The 17,662-nt window shown below is 40.7% G+C and overlaps 2 protein-coding genes across 2 annotated transcripts in view; one reads left to right on the top strand and one right to left on the bottom strand.

The window, feature by feature from the left end:
• nr3c2 (nuclear receptor subfamily 3, group C, member 2) overlaps positions 1-17,662 on the bottom strand; it is a 147,241-nt gene that overhangs the window by 113,285 nt on the left and 16,294 nt on the right. The window lies entirely within an intron of this gene.
• The window catches only part of dclk2a (doublecortin-like kinase 2a), a 63,716-nt gene continuing 61,039 nt past the window's right edge, over positions 14,986-17,662 (top strand). The window contains exon 1 of the mRNA XM_082537113.1: positions 14,986-15,197. Coding sequence (XP_082393239.1) covers positions 15,161-15,197 — 37 coding nt within the window. The 5' untranslated portion in view covers positions 14,986-15,160. The remainder of the gene's footprint in view (positions 15,198-17,662) is intronic.

Genomic DNA, 17,662 nt, shown 5'->3' on the forward strand with positions numbered 1-17,662 from the left:
TGCACCCAGACCCAGGTGGTGTTACCCTTTTCCCTGCGGTGGGGAGAGGCAGACCACCCCGACTCCGCAGCAGCAGGGAGGCCCCACACCCCAGACCGCAGTCGGACGGCCAACTCCTCCTACTAGCCCTCCCGCTCCAGCAGGCCGCAGAGAATGGGGGTGGGAGAAGACTCCAAACCTCCCTCCACCCGCTCATTGTAGTGTTGATGCATGTGTGTTCTAAGGTGCAATTAAAACCCAGGAGGGCATGGAGCTACCTGCCAAGGAGCAGCAGGTAAGCGCATAGTCCCTCCTGCTAGCCCTCAATGACTAAGTGTATGCACAGTTTCTTAAAAGCAATGAATGCCTTTTTGTCTGCAATTTTCAATATTATTGATAGCTTTTCCCGGAGCAACCAAAGATTTTCTTTCCAAGGCGTGATTTCACAATTTTCCCTTTTTTTCTCTTAATGCTGGCTTATCTATCCATCCATCTATTGTTTCTTTTAAAAATTACATGATCGTTCCTCATCAATGGAGCCCATAATCTGTTCTAATAACAATGGATCTGTTGACATGCAAACAAATTGTAAATAGTTTTGAGTAAAATTTTAAGCAACAACTTCAGGGTAAGTTGTTGTTAAGTTTCTGCTGGCTGACGGATTTTTTTTTCTTACTTTTTAACTTTGCTTTGCAATTCTCTCAACTGTTAATGCTGTACTTTACGATATAGCTGTCGAGTCCGATGACAAGATCAATGTCATTCTCATATCTAAATGTGAAACTACCACTAGGCTTTGTCCAAAGCAAGCAGCTACTGCTGGGACTGACAAATGAAGCTGAGAAAGACCCTGCCAGAAATGTGCAGTTCTTCAAATAGCAATTTGAAGCTGGTCCCCAAAATTCCCAATATGTTCAAAAATTGTAAACAGGTGCAAAATGATGTTGACGGATGCTCAATCATCCAGGTAAGTAAATCCCAAAAAGTTGATTCTGTTAATCTGGACGTAGCGTTTTCAGTGGGAGAAATGTTTTGTCACTCATCCAAGTGGCAGGTTTCCCCATCCTTATAAACAGTACAAACAGTGTCACTGATTACACCCAACAGTGGTGACCACTTGTGATGGGAATCGAGAACCTGTTCTTGCAGAGAACCAGTTCCCAGTATCCCAGTAGCAAGTGGAACCAATAAAAGTGATCGGCATAACAACTGGCAACTGTGGCTAAGGGAAAATGGGTATTCCCTGAACCTTAGCCGAGTGATTGCTTGAAACTGTTGTCACTGGGTAAAATTGGTCACAGGGAGATACTACATCAAAAACCTCCTTCTGATTGCTTTGGACACTAGCAGATCATCGCGACTTGTCTGTAAACACTCACTATGTAACTATTGAGCGTTAGTGAAACTTGAAAAAGTGCAAATTAGAAATTGAGACCAACTGCCAAAAGTTGTGCCTCATGCAACAGAAACTAGCACGTATCAAACGCACAACTTTTACTTTAGGTGAACATTCTCCAGTTGTCATCACACATAGTTTCACAGCCAAGTTTGCATCTTCCATTCAAACTATGGCTGACCGTGACGTTCTCCTTGCAATCAAAGACACTGCAGGGAGATTTTCAGTAGAGAACCACATGTCACTCAGTGACAGCAAGCAACTGGTCAGGGAATACAGGTTTTCCTAGTACCCAATAGTTACCAGGGGGTCACTTAATGTTCTCTGGGCTGGGGCTGACTGGGGCTTTAGCAATCAGGTCAACAGTGACTGTCCACTAGCAGCTAGTCGGGAAATATTCATTTTTCCCTATAGCAACCAGTGGCTGCCTTGTTTAATATACAGTCTGTGGTTCAAACACCCAACCTTAAGTGTATTTCTAGGTAACTTTGTTGCTGTGAAGAGCAGAGTACACACTAGCACAATTCCTCTACCAAGACACATGGCGGTCCTTTAAAGTTATGTCTGAGCTAGTAGTAGTAAGCCCACTCTGCCAACTCAGCATGTGGTTGTTGTGGGAGAGATGTCATGAAAATGTGGAACGAACATTTGAGTTTCCTTCTAAACTCTGTCAATCACTGTGTGCATAAAGAGTTTGCAAAGTGTATTCTATCTGAAGATTTCTTGCTCCTTAAGTATGAGGTTACTGAAACTCTATTCGGTGGTAAGGAAAGTAATACACAGAGAGCTAAACACTTCTTCTATTACTGATATTTACTTCATTGTTGTCCCATGTAACATGATGAGCATGGAACCTATTCTAGTTGTGAAGAACTGAAATAGTACCTTGAGCTCCTATCAACTGCTTGCTATAATCCAGTGTCAAAGGCTATGAAGGTGTTGTGAGTAAATTTTGTGATCATTTTAATCTAAGTACTATAGAAAATTAGGTTTTGCAGTCTTTAGTTCCTAGACACCTTCAAGGAGTCTGACCGAGTGAATAATTGGCAGGTGTTTTACTGACTATTGTTACAGTGTACCTCTTTTTGTTGCCTGTAGATGACTTTATTAGTTCAGACTCCAGACGTTTTTTGGGTATAGTGGAGTAATAAGTGAAATTCATATATTTTTCATGGACCCTAATTGGTGTGGGGCAAGCTAGCAATCTGTCACCTTTTTGGTTGCATTCAAGTGAGTCAGGAGTCACCATCACCCTCCTTCCTGATGCCTTTATTTAAAAAATGCTGTGGCAGACTTCCAGCACATTTATGACCAAATATAAGATGGACTCAGGTACACTGTGCCATTGGTAAAACAGGCCATTTAAGGTTTGAACGTCTCAACTCTTTAAATGTTAACAGCAATGGCTGTAAACCATTGCAAACTGTTGCCACAATACTTGTTGACATTTAGCATTTGATTTTATTGGTCTGAGGTTACTAAGATGGACAAGGAAATGCCTCCTTTTGAGACTGCCTGAGAAAACTGCTTGGCAAGTGGCCTGACATATGATACCTTATTTGTCAGTGAGAAAAAACAAAAGGAGCATACATAAGTCATGATTCAACTAAATCAAATGCCAACAAGGAGAGATCATTTGGCTGAACTGAGCATGATTTACTGATGTGCAGAATTTGATTAATAAGCTATCTGTTAATTAGACTAGGGGTAAAGTACACAGTATAGAGACTGATTGGCTTTCAGAAGGTGGGCAAGAGAATGACTGGACTGAGTTAATAATATTAATGATGTCAGTATTCAGATTTTTAGTGCGGAAAAGCAGACGTGATGTTTAAAGAATATATTGGTAATCTGAACACCCAGGATATCAGGCAGATGAATGATTTCAGATCTTCCTATTGAACTTACACCTAAGTTTCATTTGAATGTAAAAGCACTTTTAGCTACTGGCCCAATTTACTTTAATGTGTTAGGTAAAGTGGGCCACATTTCTGATGGATCCTCATATTAGAAATAATTGATATCGCTAATATATTTTATTATTGCGTGCTTTATTATTGCCTTCCTCATATTTTCTCTTCTAAGTATGTTTGCATATGGTGTGTGTTTGTGTGTGCTTAACTACATTTGTATGTGCATTGTATATATTCATGTTCAAAAACATTAAAAACAACCCTTTTTATTACTAAGAACACAGTTTTGTGTCTTGTATTTACCCCAGGATAAAGATTTTAATGCCTTTAAATCAAAGCAATTTAAAACATTTGTGTAACAAAATCCTACAGTTGATAGATATCTATAATTTAGCACATCTTTATACTAATAATGATAATAATCCACAAAAAAACCTCTCACAAGAAGTCCTGTTAACATTGAATATTTTATGCTGCGCAGGGATTTGATATTTTCAATTGATCAAACATTTGCATGTTTACATCTGGTACTGTCTTCATTATAAAGCCGTCATCTTCACTGTGTTGTGCATCCTCTGTCCCACTTTGACCTACAGGAGCATATTGCTACATGAATTATCTCTTTGATTGCCTGAGTAGGAGGAACATTTACAGTAACGAGGACCACGGGAACAGGATTTACCGTTCCATTTGCCCTCCAATGACATTACTTCAAGTAATGATGATGACAGACATAAAGTGGTCATGGTGGCACACAACAGATGAAACCGGCATGGATTTTGTGTTGTTCGCTGCTGCCCAACCAGGCCTTGCTTAACAAACCATTTAATCGCTTTCAATTAGACCATTACTATGTGACTCCTGTGATAAAATATTACAGCAAATTGCGTCAAACGCCTGCAACGCCGATTTAAATTGTATCCACAGTTTGCACTTCCTTGCTGAAATATTTGGGAGGAATATTCTTGGGAATGTCCCCCTCTGTACTATGTTGTTTTCAGCCTGTCACTCTCCATCTCCCGTGGAGGCATCATTCCTCATCTACTCTGTCATCCCAGCACATGTTCCATTTACCATGCATTAATCTCACTCAGCTTCACATTGCTCTCACTTGCCTGGTCCCTTGGGATACAACAACAGACAAGCATGCTCTGCTTGCCAAAATGCAATGCAGTTGCAGCACTGAACGTTAAACTAAGCAGGAACTTACTGCAGCAATCAGGATTTCATATCACTTCTAAATGGCATCCAAAAGTCAGTGCTACAATGTACTCTGTGTCCTGTGTAGCAGTGTCCCAGCAAAACCTTTATAGACTTGTCTCAGTGCTCCTGAGCTAACCTTTTGATAAGCCCTTGAGACAGTGTAAATTAAAGGCATTAAATCATGATTTGGTGTTGTGTGAGGGTGCTCATGGAGACATCCCCTTCACAGTCTAGTGGTCAAGGGGGGAGGTGTGCGGTGGTCAGTGCAGACAGGTCATCCCATAGCGGTGACTGATGGCTTTCATCAAGGGGCCCATGGGCTCACTGGGGAAAAGAACATGGAGAACGCTGCCAAAAGAGCTGATATTCATCTACCGGCAGCCCCACGGGGCAGGGAGAGGGAAGTCAGTAAAGACACAAGAACAAATCTGCATGCACTGTACAAACTAGTAGTGCCAGGCAAATGAAATGTGGAAATCAGGGCTAATCCTAAGTGTGATTTCAGCTGAGAAACATGTATTCCTACAACATGCCTCACAGCACTCCCTCACTGCTCTAATTCAATAGCAAATGGAGACATCCTCAGATTGAAATGAAGCCAATTAGCAGAGGCACAGCTGATTTTAAAGCACTGATTAGGGGAGATGTGTCGTGCTGGTTCTGGGATCTATTCCCTCACTGCGGACCTGCTTCAGCTTGGGCTACCATTAATATCCCATGAGGCACTGGGGCACGCTCCTGGCCAGCAGCCAGATTCCCAGTTATCTGTTTAAACAATTTTGCAGGCTATTTCAGGAAGAGGAAACTCGCTGCCCATGCCTCTCGGCGTTGTTATGGCAACAGCCCATTTAATCTTAAACGTAACATGGGGAGGTGACCCAGTACCCAAAGCTTGAGAAGTTGGATAATGTACGTTTAATAACATTTTACAATATTGCGTTAAGCTCATGACAGCAATGACATATAACCCCAAAACATGCGTTGCATATAGCTGGTTGTGGAAGATAGATTGTATTTTACAATACATGGCACCATGAGTAGCCAGCTACATGATCAAACTGTGGTCCAAGGTCATTTTTATTCATCGCAAATTACACTAATGCAAGTATTTTGCTGGCAGTCTGATAAAATAGAATTATATGGTCATTATGACAGAGCCCTGCTTGAGAGACTCTAATTTGAATTTGTTCGGTGCTGAAAATAATTGCTTATCTCTGTAACTGCTCCTAAATATAGGATCCCTTAATCCTTGGTAACTGCGTAATTGTCGCAGGATTGGAAATGCAGGCGGCACAGTATAGAAATGCATATGCATATTGTGATGTTAATGAATGGCACCTAGGTTAATAAGACTTTTCAAGCTCTGCAGCTCACAGCAGTATAAAAGTTACAGCAGTGAGAGGCTGGCTGTTATTGTTCATTATGTACACCCAACGTACTTCTGTAATTTTAATAAAAGAGACTTGTTGTTGCTCTTCTGTAAATCTTGGATTTATAAGTATTGTTTTACATGAATCACGGGTCCCCCATTTCTGAAAATATGAGACTTTGCGCATGTTTGGTACTCCATCTGTACGTTTTCCTACACGCCCACACTGAGTTTAGCATGTAGCTTACATGCCAGATGACATGCTTTGAATTTGAGCCTACAGTTGTCCTTGGGCACAGACGTGAAAGCCATGAATTGGCTTTGGCAGCTACATGCTGACACGGTCACAAGATCAACATCTGAACTATGCCGTACAGAAGTGTCATTAGTTTTGCTGCCGTTTTGTTCATAAATCAAAATCATGGTCTGGCTTGTGATCGGTGCAAGATGAAAGGACGACAAAATAAGCAGAATTCGTACAATCTGAGGGTATTATTTAGCAGTTAGATTTCTCTAACTGTTAAAAAAACATTTCAGTTAAATCCAGAAATGTCAACCTCATGGTGATAGACCAAAGTCATTAGGCTGCATCCTCTGGAGTCCATAAATATTCAAAGCCAATCAACCAGATGTTGGAATTTTTCCAATCTCCACCAAACGGTACCACCGAGAGTACCTAAAATATTCGTACTGATAAGTAAACAGTTTAGAAAAACGAGGCACAACTGAAACGAACACATCAAACTAATAATGTCATGACGTGGCGCCCGTCTCTTGTTTCCTGTGAACATTTACATGCACGCGCCGTTCTTCTCTGCTAGCGCATTTTGTCGTGTGATAATTGAGACCCCTGCTGCTGTAAATACTTTTGCGGTTGTCGTAATTGATGTGCCCGCAATTTGTAGCACCGTCTCTTTGACCACTTTAGAGCTCCATTAGTTGCTTCACGCTGCTCAGAGAAGTCACATAAAAGTGGCATTTGTTAGACCTCTTTTAAAGGTGACCCATAATGCTAATCTTAAAATGACACACCGCTGCTGCTTGCTTTGCTTACGTGCTTGGCGATTGGGATTCAAAGTCCTTTTGCATTTGCTGCTGTCAATATTTGGTCCGGTCAATCCATCTAATTTAGGCTATCATGAATATTTCATGACAAGAGCTGAAAATTAAGACGCACAGTCGATAAATAAGAGGTAACTAAAGGCAAGCATCTTTTTCATATTCACTTAAAGATGTAGTTTAAAAGTGTCACGACGATACTGAGACTGACTGAAGAGGAAGATAGGTCTTTCAGATCATTTCAGTTTAATAGTCTGCACTGTGCCGGGACCTGAGGCGCTGCTTAGAGCTGTATACGTTCTAGGCTTTTGTCTGCAACTCATGTGAACACTCACACCTTACAAAAGCTATTAAAATGAACATGTCACTAATTAGCTCCCAGTGATTCACAACCTGCACACAACCACAGTTCAAACTTCTCAGTAATCAGCAAATATCTTTTAAAGCATCTTTTTTTTTTTCCTTTTTATAATGTAACAAAAGAATTTTGCATATTTAGACACTAATAGGTACTAATATTTACAATCGGATTTGGTAGGTTACTCATTTGAAACAGTATTGTGCTCTCTTCACCTTCAGCTGAGACACAACTTCACACAGCACCCTGCCGACAGGCACACAGGCCTTCCCCTCACTAGCGGCTGAACTACTAGAAGTTCACAGCTCGAATCGACACTTTTCATTTTGAGAGGTCAAAGAAGTGGAAAAAGTTGAGGGAATAAAGTCCTGGTATATTTTTTCCCACCTGGATACACCACAAGGTAATTAACATGTAATTACCACTCACAACCATAAGTGCTGGCAACAATCTGGGCCACTTACATAGGTGACATTATAGGCTCTACAAAGATTCAGCACAGAAATAAGCAAGTATACTGCTAGTGTCAATCACAAGCTTAGATAATTGCAAAGGCAAATCAAACTCTCAGATTCATCTGCTGTGGCACCTCCTATGGAAATAAGGGAACAGTGGAAAGCATCTTTATCCAGTAGTCACATTTTCTGTCTATTAAGTTATCATTAAAACAGTGGCTAGTGGCTATAATAATAAAAGTATAACATTAATATTTGGGCTAGGCAGCAAACGTTATCAGCCCTGCATCTGTAATTGTCTAAAACGTTCCATTAATTTAACAAGATTACACAATTATTTGTGTTTAAAAAATGTTTGTGTGTCTCTTAGAGTCTCAGATTGAAGCTGAGAAAAGCATACCAGCAACTAGACAAAAACAGTGGCAGCCTACTTTACCAACTCTGGTTGATTAGCAAAGAAAATATGATGCCAGGTCACCAGATGCACACCACTACCTCAGTTAACCTGAGAATATTGTTGACTTTTTTTGTTTTTTTGACACTACAGTCTTAACATTTTGGCATATATACAGTGGGGCAAAAAAGTATTTAGTCAGCCACCGATTGTGCAAGTTCCCCAACTTAAAATGATGACAGAGGTCAGTAATTTGCACCAGAGGTACACGTCAACTGTGAGAGACAGAATGTGAAAAAAAAAATCCATGAATTCACATGGTAGGATTTGTAAAGAATTTATTCGTAAATTAGGGTGGAAAATAAGTATTTGGTCACCTCAAACATGGAAAATCTCTGGCTCTCACAGACCTGTAACGTCTTCTGTAAGACGCTTTTCTGTCCCCCACTCGTTACCTGTATGAATGGCACCTGTTTGAACTCATCATCTGTATAAAAGACACCTGTCCACAGCCTCAAACAGTCAGACTCCAAACTCCGCCATGGCCAAGACCAAAGAGCTTTCGAAGGACACCAGGAAAAGTATTGTAGACCTGCACCAGACTGGGAAGAGTGAATCTACAATAGGCAAGCAGCTTGGTGTGAAAAAATCAACTGTGGGAGCAATCATCAGAAAATGGAAGACATACAAGACCACTGATAATCTCCCACGATCTGGGGCTCCACGCAAGATCTCATCCCGTGGGGTCAAAATGATCATGAGAACGGTGAGCAAAGATCCCAGAACCACACGGGGGGACCTGGTGAATGACCTGCAGAGAGCTGGGACCAAAGTAACAAAGGTCACCATCAGTAACACACTACAACGGCAGGGAATCAAATCCCGCAGTGCCAGACGTGTTCCGCTGCTGAAGCCAGTGCATGTCCAGGCCCGTCTGAAGTTTGCCAGAGAGCACATGGATGATACAGCAGAGGATTGGGAGAATGTCATGTGGTCAGATGAAACCAAAGTAGAACTTTTTGGTATAAACTCAACTCGTTGTGTTTGGAGGACGAAGAATACTGAGTTGCATCCCAAGAACACCATACCTACTGTGAAGCATGGGGGTGGAAACATCATGCTATGGGGCTGTTTTTCTGCCAAGGGGACAGGACGACTGATCCATGTTAAGGACAGAATGAATGGGGCCATGTATCGTGAGATTTTGAGCCAAAACCTCCTTCCATCAGTGAGAACTTTGAAGATGAAACGAGGCTGGGTCTTCCAACATGACAATGATCCAAAACACACCGCCCGGGCAACAAAGGAGTGGCTCCGTAAGAAGCATTTGAAAGTCCTGGAGTGGCCTAGCTAGTCTCCAGACCTCAACCCCATAGAAAATCTGTGGCGGGAGTTGAAAGTCCGTGTTGCTCGGCGACAGCCCCAAAACATCACTGCTCTCGAGAAGATCTGCATGGAGGAATGGGCCAAAATACCAGCTACTGTGTGTGCAAACCTGGTAAAGACCTATAGTAAACGTTTGACCTCTGTTATTGCCAACAAAGGTTATGTTACAAAGTATTGAGTTGTATTTTTGTTATTGACCAAATACTTATTTTCCACCCTGATTTACAAATAAATTCTTTACAAATCCTACCATGTGGATTCATGGATTTTTTTTTCACATTCTGTCTCTCACAGTTGAAGTGTACCTCTGGTGCAAATTACTGACCTCTGTCATCATTTTAGATGGGGGAACTTGCACAATCGGTGGCTGACTAAATACTTTTTTGCCCCACTGTATATATGCCTTAAAGTTATCGCTATCTATCTATCTATAAAAACTCTTTATTTGTTTACTTTTTACTGACACTATTGTTTGTATTCACAAGGGATCACCATAACTCCACATATTTATGTATATATGGGCAGAGTTTTACAGCAGATGCAAAGCCGAAGGGATTTGTATCTCCTCGCAAGATTGGATGAAGGATCATTTACTTATTAGGCAAATGTGTAACCCACCCCTATATTTTTTGCCCCACAGTATAAAAAAGTATTTTGCATTTTCCTGATTTCTGGTATCAAGCTTGTATTGTGATAACCCTGCTTCTAGCACAGCGTGATCTCTCCTGTTTACCATGACCCTGGCAGCTTTATTGCTTCACATTCGATGATCAACTTTTTTTCAAAATGTGTTGGTTAGATTTTTTTTTTTTTTTACATTTAATTAACATTAAATGTAATGTGGCGCTGAATATTATAGCAAACAAAATGAAAATGCGGAGACATTACAGTGCCAGAAATCTGAATCCATGCAGCTACCCAGATAGTACCAAGGAGTTTGAATTTCACTCTCACTAAAACTGATTACCAGCTGCCCACACATGCAGAGAAATACAGTAGCAGTAATACACACAACCACACACACACACAACGCACACATCCACGCGGGTATTGGGAACAAGAAGCTACCTTAGACGGAGGAATAGACAGAAAAACCTGGTGCATTTTTCATTTTTGAAACCAAATTCAAAATAAAGATTGGATTCAGAGGAGGTTTTAGTATTTCCTTTTTCTTATTTGCACTTTTCTTTTCCAAAGAAAAAGACAGTAATATAATCCTCAAAGGTTTGTTTTTTTTAAGGTGAACTAAGGCAAAAACAATGATCATAATCATGCATGCTTTAAGGGAAAGCGTTTGAGTCAATGCAATGTCATGTCCATGTTTCATGTGTGCATATACATACTGGGCTTCATGTGTTGGTTTGTGGGAACTGCATGCGTCTGTGCTGGTGGGCGGCAAATTCTTCATTTAAAGCCAGGAAGTCTGTGTGCCCACTAACATGATCGCTTCACAGGACATGCAAATCATACCTCCAAAGAGGCTTCTGAATCTCCATTTTGTCGTTTTTGTTTTTTTCTCCCCTTCCCTCCACTAATTGTGTCATTTTCGTCAAAATGCTAAGGTCACATTTTCAGTCCGACTACATTTTCAAAGACTCAAAGCTTTTTGCACACTGGCAGCTGTTCAGTATTTGAAGCATGGTAATTTCTTCAGCTCCATTTTATTTTATGTGGTTTTTTTTCCCTCTTTGGATATGTTGGACAATTAAAAATAGGTTTGTACAAATAGAGGAAGGCAGTGAAGCTTTCTTGAGTACACCTACGATCTGCCGTTGTGTTTGGTAAAGTTTCCTTTTCCTAATGGAAATTATTCCTTCTTTCTTCCTCCATGCTCTCTGTGCTCCTACAGCTTCACTTGGGGGAGGGGAAAATATGTTTTTTTTTTCTCCTGTGTTTTAATTTAGGCAGTGAGTTCAGCTTGGCTTTGCTTGATACTAAAGGGAACAGCTCTGCAAATTGACTCTTCCTTCACCTTCTCCTTGAAATCCCTCCCCTCTTGCCTGGGTGAGGACCTTTGTGTCTGTCCACACCAGTGAGCTGACTCATTCGTTTGGCATCGTGATGTGAAACTTTCTCAATTAAAAAACAACAACAATGCGTTTAATGAGCACCACGGGAGGACTAACAATTAGCCAATCGTAGCTGCAGGTGGGATTAATGCCATGGTCAAGGTGCGTTCTGCAAGTGGGGTGTTTGAAACAGACAGTCTCCTCCTGTTCCCAAGCACCCTCAAAGCATAGCTGCTGAATGACAAACAGAGGAACATGCTGAACTGTTTTTGTTGTTCCACTATTAAAACCCAGATAAAACCACTACGTTGGCATGGCTACTCATCGGTGTTGAATTAAACTGATTCAGGCGCATGTGGGCATATAGATCTAGTTAGATGGGGACTACTGAAACTGCTCTCTGCTGGAAATCTGTGTTGGAGTGGATCAAGTGTCAGAGTGAAGATGGAAGTGAATGCAATGACTTGACGCTTTTGTCTCATATCGGGTTGCCTCCCTTGGGGCTATATCACTTGTCTAATCGGTACTTGTCATGCAATATGAGGGAAAAAAATCTGCATGAGGCTGTAGTCAAAACTAATTATTACATTTTCTTAACCTACTAATTTTGCACTACAGCACAAAGATAAGGTTCTGTTTTTCACATCACATGTGGATTCATAATGCCCTAGTTTGTGTCTGTAACATTAACATTTGCCTCTTTTAGCACATTTTCACTACAGGAATGAAAAAACAAAACAGGAAACAATGGTGAATCTAGCTGAGTAATGCCATTACACAAATAGCTCAAACACAGCAGCGTGTAGATGTAAAATCTGTGTGGTGTCAGACACCTCTCTGATCGTCTCCCTCATTTGATGATCAACTCTTATGTGTTACCCCTCGCCATCTGAGCGAGACCTTGAACCAACTCTCCCAATGACAGGAGGCCATCTCCATAATTACAGCACAGAGGACCTGCTACGCATCAAACTCACAGCACTTAGATTGTTAAAGCACATATGTCAGCTGTTGAATCTGACTCAGATCCAAGGCTTGCCAGTAATGAAATAGGGGGATGAGGGGTGAGTCAGCCACTGGCCTTTGTTAATTGCATGTCTCACATCATCCTGGCCAGGACAGTTAATTGGAAAAGATCAAGGGGATTTGCTGTGTTAATGAGCTTCCCGTGAACCCAAGTCATACTTTGGATACCAAAGGAGCCTTTACAACTTTTCATTTCTGGAGCAACGTGGTCATAGTCGACTACTGCCTCATCTCCTGTGTTTGGTAGCGTCAGCTCAGAGGGGAATAGATGGTCTATTATAAGCACAGCACCATTTAAGCAGATGTAATCAGTCATCCATTTCTATGTCCATGTCACTTTGCATTCAGCATGCATTACACTGTGCGCTTTCTTCTGCTGCATATTCATGTAAGCCTACTGAATGCAATACCAAAATAGAACAATTTTAAAAAGCAGGAAGAATATATGATCCACCACATCCTAATAATTCAGTATGCATATTCCTGTTGAATTAAGTAAAAAATACAGTTAGCCACACTGTGCAGTAAATTTCCTGCTAACAATGCTTTTACCATTAGTCTGTGCAGTTTTTGATCATGCCTCTGTCTCAATCTGCCTGCTCTGATATAGAAACCGCATAATAGATAATGATCTGTATGATTTTTGAGAAAGAAAAATGCTTACCTGGACCTAAATCATTATTTTTGCCATTTATTCTTGGCGTTGCCTGACGAGCAAAATGAGTCGTGCTACAAAACTTTTAGCAAAAAACAGATTATAGAAAAAATTCTAGTTCTAGATACCCAATGACTGTGTGTATATGCACTCACTGGGCACTTCATTAGTAATGCCAGATTGGACTCCTTTTCACTTTCAGAGCTGCCTTAATTCTTTGAGGCATAGATTCAAACAAGGTGCCGGAAACATTGCTCAGAGATTTTGGTTCACGTTGACATGATAGCAGCACAGAACCAGAGTTCAAGAAACCAGTAGGACCCAAACGCAGGACTTGGAAACAAAAGGGATAAACAAAAGAAGCAGCTCTATTAGCTGTAACACGCTTAAACATAAACATACAAGAATACAGAAACTGGGAACTAGGAACTAGAATTGAGGGAAAAGGTGATAATTAGGAGTAGCGAGGGAAACAAGGAGCTCAGGGAAACGCACAGCAAACGGGAAACCGCGACAAGGAACACAGGGACTTAATACACACACAGGATGATGAGAGGATGGGCAACAGGTGGGAACACAGCTGGAGGTAACACAGCCTAAAGAGACAGGAAGCAAAACTGAACACAATGCACACAGGACAAGAGACTGCCAAAATAAAACAACCGAGGCGCAGAATAACACACGTGGACTTGACACTAGGACAGGGAGAGGAGAGGGAAAGGGAACATTAAACAGAGACCAGAGACAAACATGGGGAGAAGAGTAAAAAAGCATGGGACGAGGATCACAGGGAGGCATTTTAACAGAAACCTAAAGAGTAGGTAACATAAGACCAGAAAATACACAAAATAATTAAACGTACCAAACCTAGAATATTACATAAGCCAGAACCAAAATTACAAAACAAATCTCCTTAGATACTAAGAAACCCAAAGTGTGCCAAAAAAAAAAAATCCCCCACACCATTAAACCAGCAGCAGCCTGAATGGTTGATACATAACAAGATTCATGCTTTTATTTTGTTAACACCAAATTCTGGCCCAACCAGTTGTTGCAGCAGTAAAGCTGAGATTCATCACAGGAAGCACTTTTATTCTATTTTCTAATTTTTTGGTGAGCCTGTGTGAATTGTAGCCTCTGTTTCCTGTACGTAGCTGACAGGAGTGGCACTTTGTGCGGTCTTAAAGGATGCACATGATACTCTGCCTACTCTGGCTGTAGTGAGACGTTATCCAGGCTCAAGAACTGCTGCCCACTGGATATTTTCTTTTTCAGACCATCTTCTGTGAACCCTAGAGATGTTGGTGTGGGAAAATCCCAATAGGGCAGCAGTTTTAGAAATACTCACACCAGCTGGATGCTGGAAAACTTTCAAAGACTTTAATTTACACTTTTTAATTCATGACCTTTAGCAATTTAACTTTTCAGGATGTTACTGATGTTGATATTCAAACAGTGGTCTTGTAGGCTCAAGTTTAGTTACCACAGGCTGGTAAGTGTTCACTGTTCCCACTGGTCGCAGGCACAGGTCTGTTGTGGTTATTTTTTACAAGTGGAATTTGCAGGTAAGACTTCTCTGTTTTCCACAAACGTATATACTGGGAATGATTCACTTTTTCTCCACAGGCTCTGGTTTGTGAGTGAGAGTGGGTCAGGCAGGTTTGGCCAGAAGCAGGGAAGACAGGCACACCAGGACTGAATATGTGACAAAGAAGAACAGGTCAGGAAAGTACAGAGCACAAGTTCACAGGTTAGCAAGCAAACGAGGTATCAAACTCAGAAGACTCAAGTGCTCTGCCACACTGAATAATTTAACGAGGGGTATGTGAGAACCAGGAGGAGGAGAACCGGGGTTATATACAGCTGGAGATGATAGATGAAGATCAGGTGTGCCGGTGGGAACTAGGGCAGCCACACCTATGAGTTAATACTCATGCCCACACACATGCATATGACAAATGAGAGATCAGACGGAGGAGAACAGAAAGAAGGAAGGTCAGAACCGGGGGGGGGCGTGTTGCTGAGTTAGTTTGGAGTTTAAATTTGTTTTTTGGTTTGTTAGCATCAGCTATATTTTTGACTATTTTGCTTCTTCTTCCTTGTTTGATTCTTGCACCATCAGTGCAGGTTGTGTTTCCCTGTACACCACTGACTGTTAAGTTTTTTAGGAACGTTTCTTTGCACAAAAACGCAAAAAAAGTTGTAAAACTCGTCGTCAGGTAACTCAACCTCTGAATCCTCGTATAACACCTTTTGTGATAGAGGCTTATAGGGTGAGAAAATGTGTCAAGCGACAGCGCCAGATTTTAATAGTTATGTCTAATAAAATAATGTTTTATTATGGGAAGTCTTGTCTGGAGCACGACTCATATTGCAGGCTATAAGTCAGGGTGTGTTTTAACCATTAGGATCAAGTCTCCAAACTTTATCAAATAGTTCTAAAATACTGATCGAGTGTTTTTTACTCTACTCCACTGAGAGCTATTCATATATGACTACAGAGTTAAAACTCATCAATACAATATTTCTTTAAGTTTGTATTTTAGTGTTTATGATGGAGTTTAGTAATAAAACTCTACAGGTTTTCATCATTGCTCAGTGAAGAGCCAACATTACAGCGATGGTGAAGGCTGTATAACGTAAAAATAAATTATTCTTCAGTACTTTATTTGACTGTAACAGTTTTCTAACAATATCATTGGCAGATTTAAGTTAAACTAGCTAACCAAACTAAACCTGCTTATCGGTCTTTTAAAAAACTGCTGAATGTGATTAAAATGCAGCGAGCATCTTTGAGACAAGGTTTTACAACTCTAACCTCACTGAAGCGAGCCTAAAGCCTTCATGATGAGATGCAGGCTGTCTCTCTCTCACATATACACATGCACAAGATGACACATTATGAGCGTGAGCATCTTGCCATTGGCAGTGGCAAATAAGGTAGGTCTACAGTAAGAATCATGAAAGCTAGAATTCAATGTGATCTGAACGACTGATGAATATTCATAAGAAGGCTTTGCAGACTTTTTATTATGTGGTGCATTAAAATTGAAATGTCTATACTATGTAATCAGCCAAGCACATGGCAGAAACTCAACGTGTTTTGGCAAGAGAACCTGCTGAAGTTCAAATGAGCATTAGGACCACTTTAAGAAAAAAAAATATTATTGATAATTTTGAAAATAAAGGTGAAATTTCAAGATTAAAGTCGAAATTCTATTTTTGAGAAAAGCGGTTGAAATGTGGCGACAACAGCTGTTGTTCCAAGGCAAACTGCCATGTTTGCTATACCCTCTACAAAGTGCCTCATGTAGATGAGCTAGTGAAACAAATTGATCACCCGTCTCGTGACACGATATACATCCTCTTTATTGCACGAGGGTGTAACCATCGATAACATCGCACCTGCCAACGATCTGTCTGTCCAGCAGCCATCTTTTCAGTGTCCTTCTACTCATCACCACATTGTGTTTATGAGCTAAAAGAGAAATCATTTCCTTCCTTTCATATCACTAACTCAGAGAGCACAGCAACCAAGCCAGACAGTCTTGAAACAACTGTAATCTTCACATCAGCTGATTTCCCCCTACACATCCAGCTGGTAGGTCTCATATAGGGTGTGTGTGAGTTATTCATCTTTTAGCTTTCTCACATTTGCTGTGCATTTACAGGATGCTTTGCAACCCACCTGCACCCTACCACTTCATTTTTCATGCTGTCTGATTGAATTACTGTCATATATGTTGTTATTGATTGTTGCTCTCCTGGGTCTTACTGCTTGCTTTCCACAAAATACAATTATTGCAGCTAGAGATAGAAAAATCTGTTTCTGACTGTAGTGGTTCTTGCTGACGTACGGTAAAGGTCAGAATATGAAGCTTGAGTGATTTCATGTGTGTACGGTGTTCAGCTTTTTGTGAAGCTCTGTCCATAAGTGAGCAAAAAAATAATGAGGGCCAATTCAAGACACCAAGGAATAGACAGTGGTCTGCAATACATATATACTACTACCATAGTATATTTAAAGTAATTTTAACAAATAATAACATTAGAGGTAAGAATGGCCTTTCACTTATGTTATTATTTAACCAGAATAAAATATAAAAAAGGCACCTAACTTAAGAATGTGTGTCAAGAAGCCATTCCTAAGGAAGGGAAATAGGAGGAAAACCCTGAGCTATGCCAAAGTACACAAGAATTTGACTGAAAATTACTGGCAACAGGTCTGATTTGAAAATTTGGTTAAACTGTGGTCATTATATGCGCTCAGTAGAGAGGTACAACTGTGAGTGTCAGACGTTTGTAAAACACAGTGGAGGCTCTGTCATGGTTTGGGGCTGTATTTCAGCCAGTGGTGTTGGAGACTAAATTATGGAAATCTGCAAAATTCTGTGAAAAATACCATCTTGAGGGAGTGTAATTGCTAAGAGCTTCATATTTCGGTGATCTCAAACACACAC

This window comes from Aulonocara stuartgranti, assembly GCF_965226115.1.
Source record: "Aulonocara stuartgranti genome assembly, chromosome: 6".
Lineage (NCBI taxonomy): Eukaryota > Metazoa > Chordata > Actinopteri > Cichliformes > Cichlidae > Aulonocara > Aulonocara stuartgranti.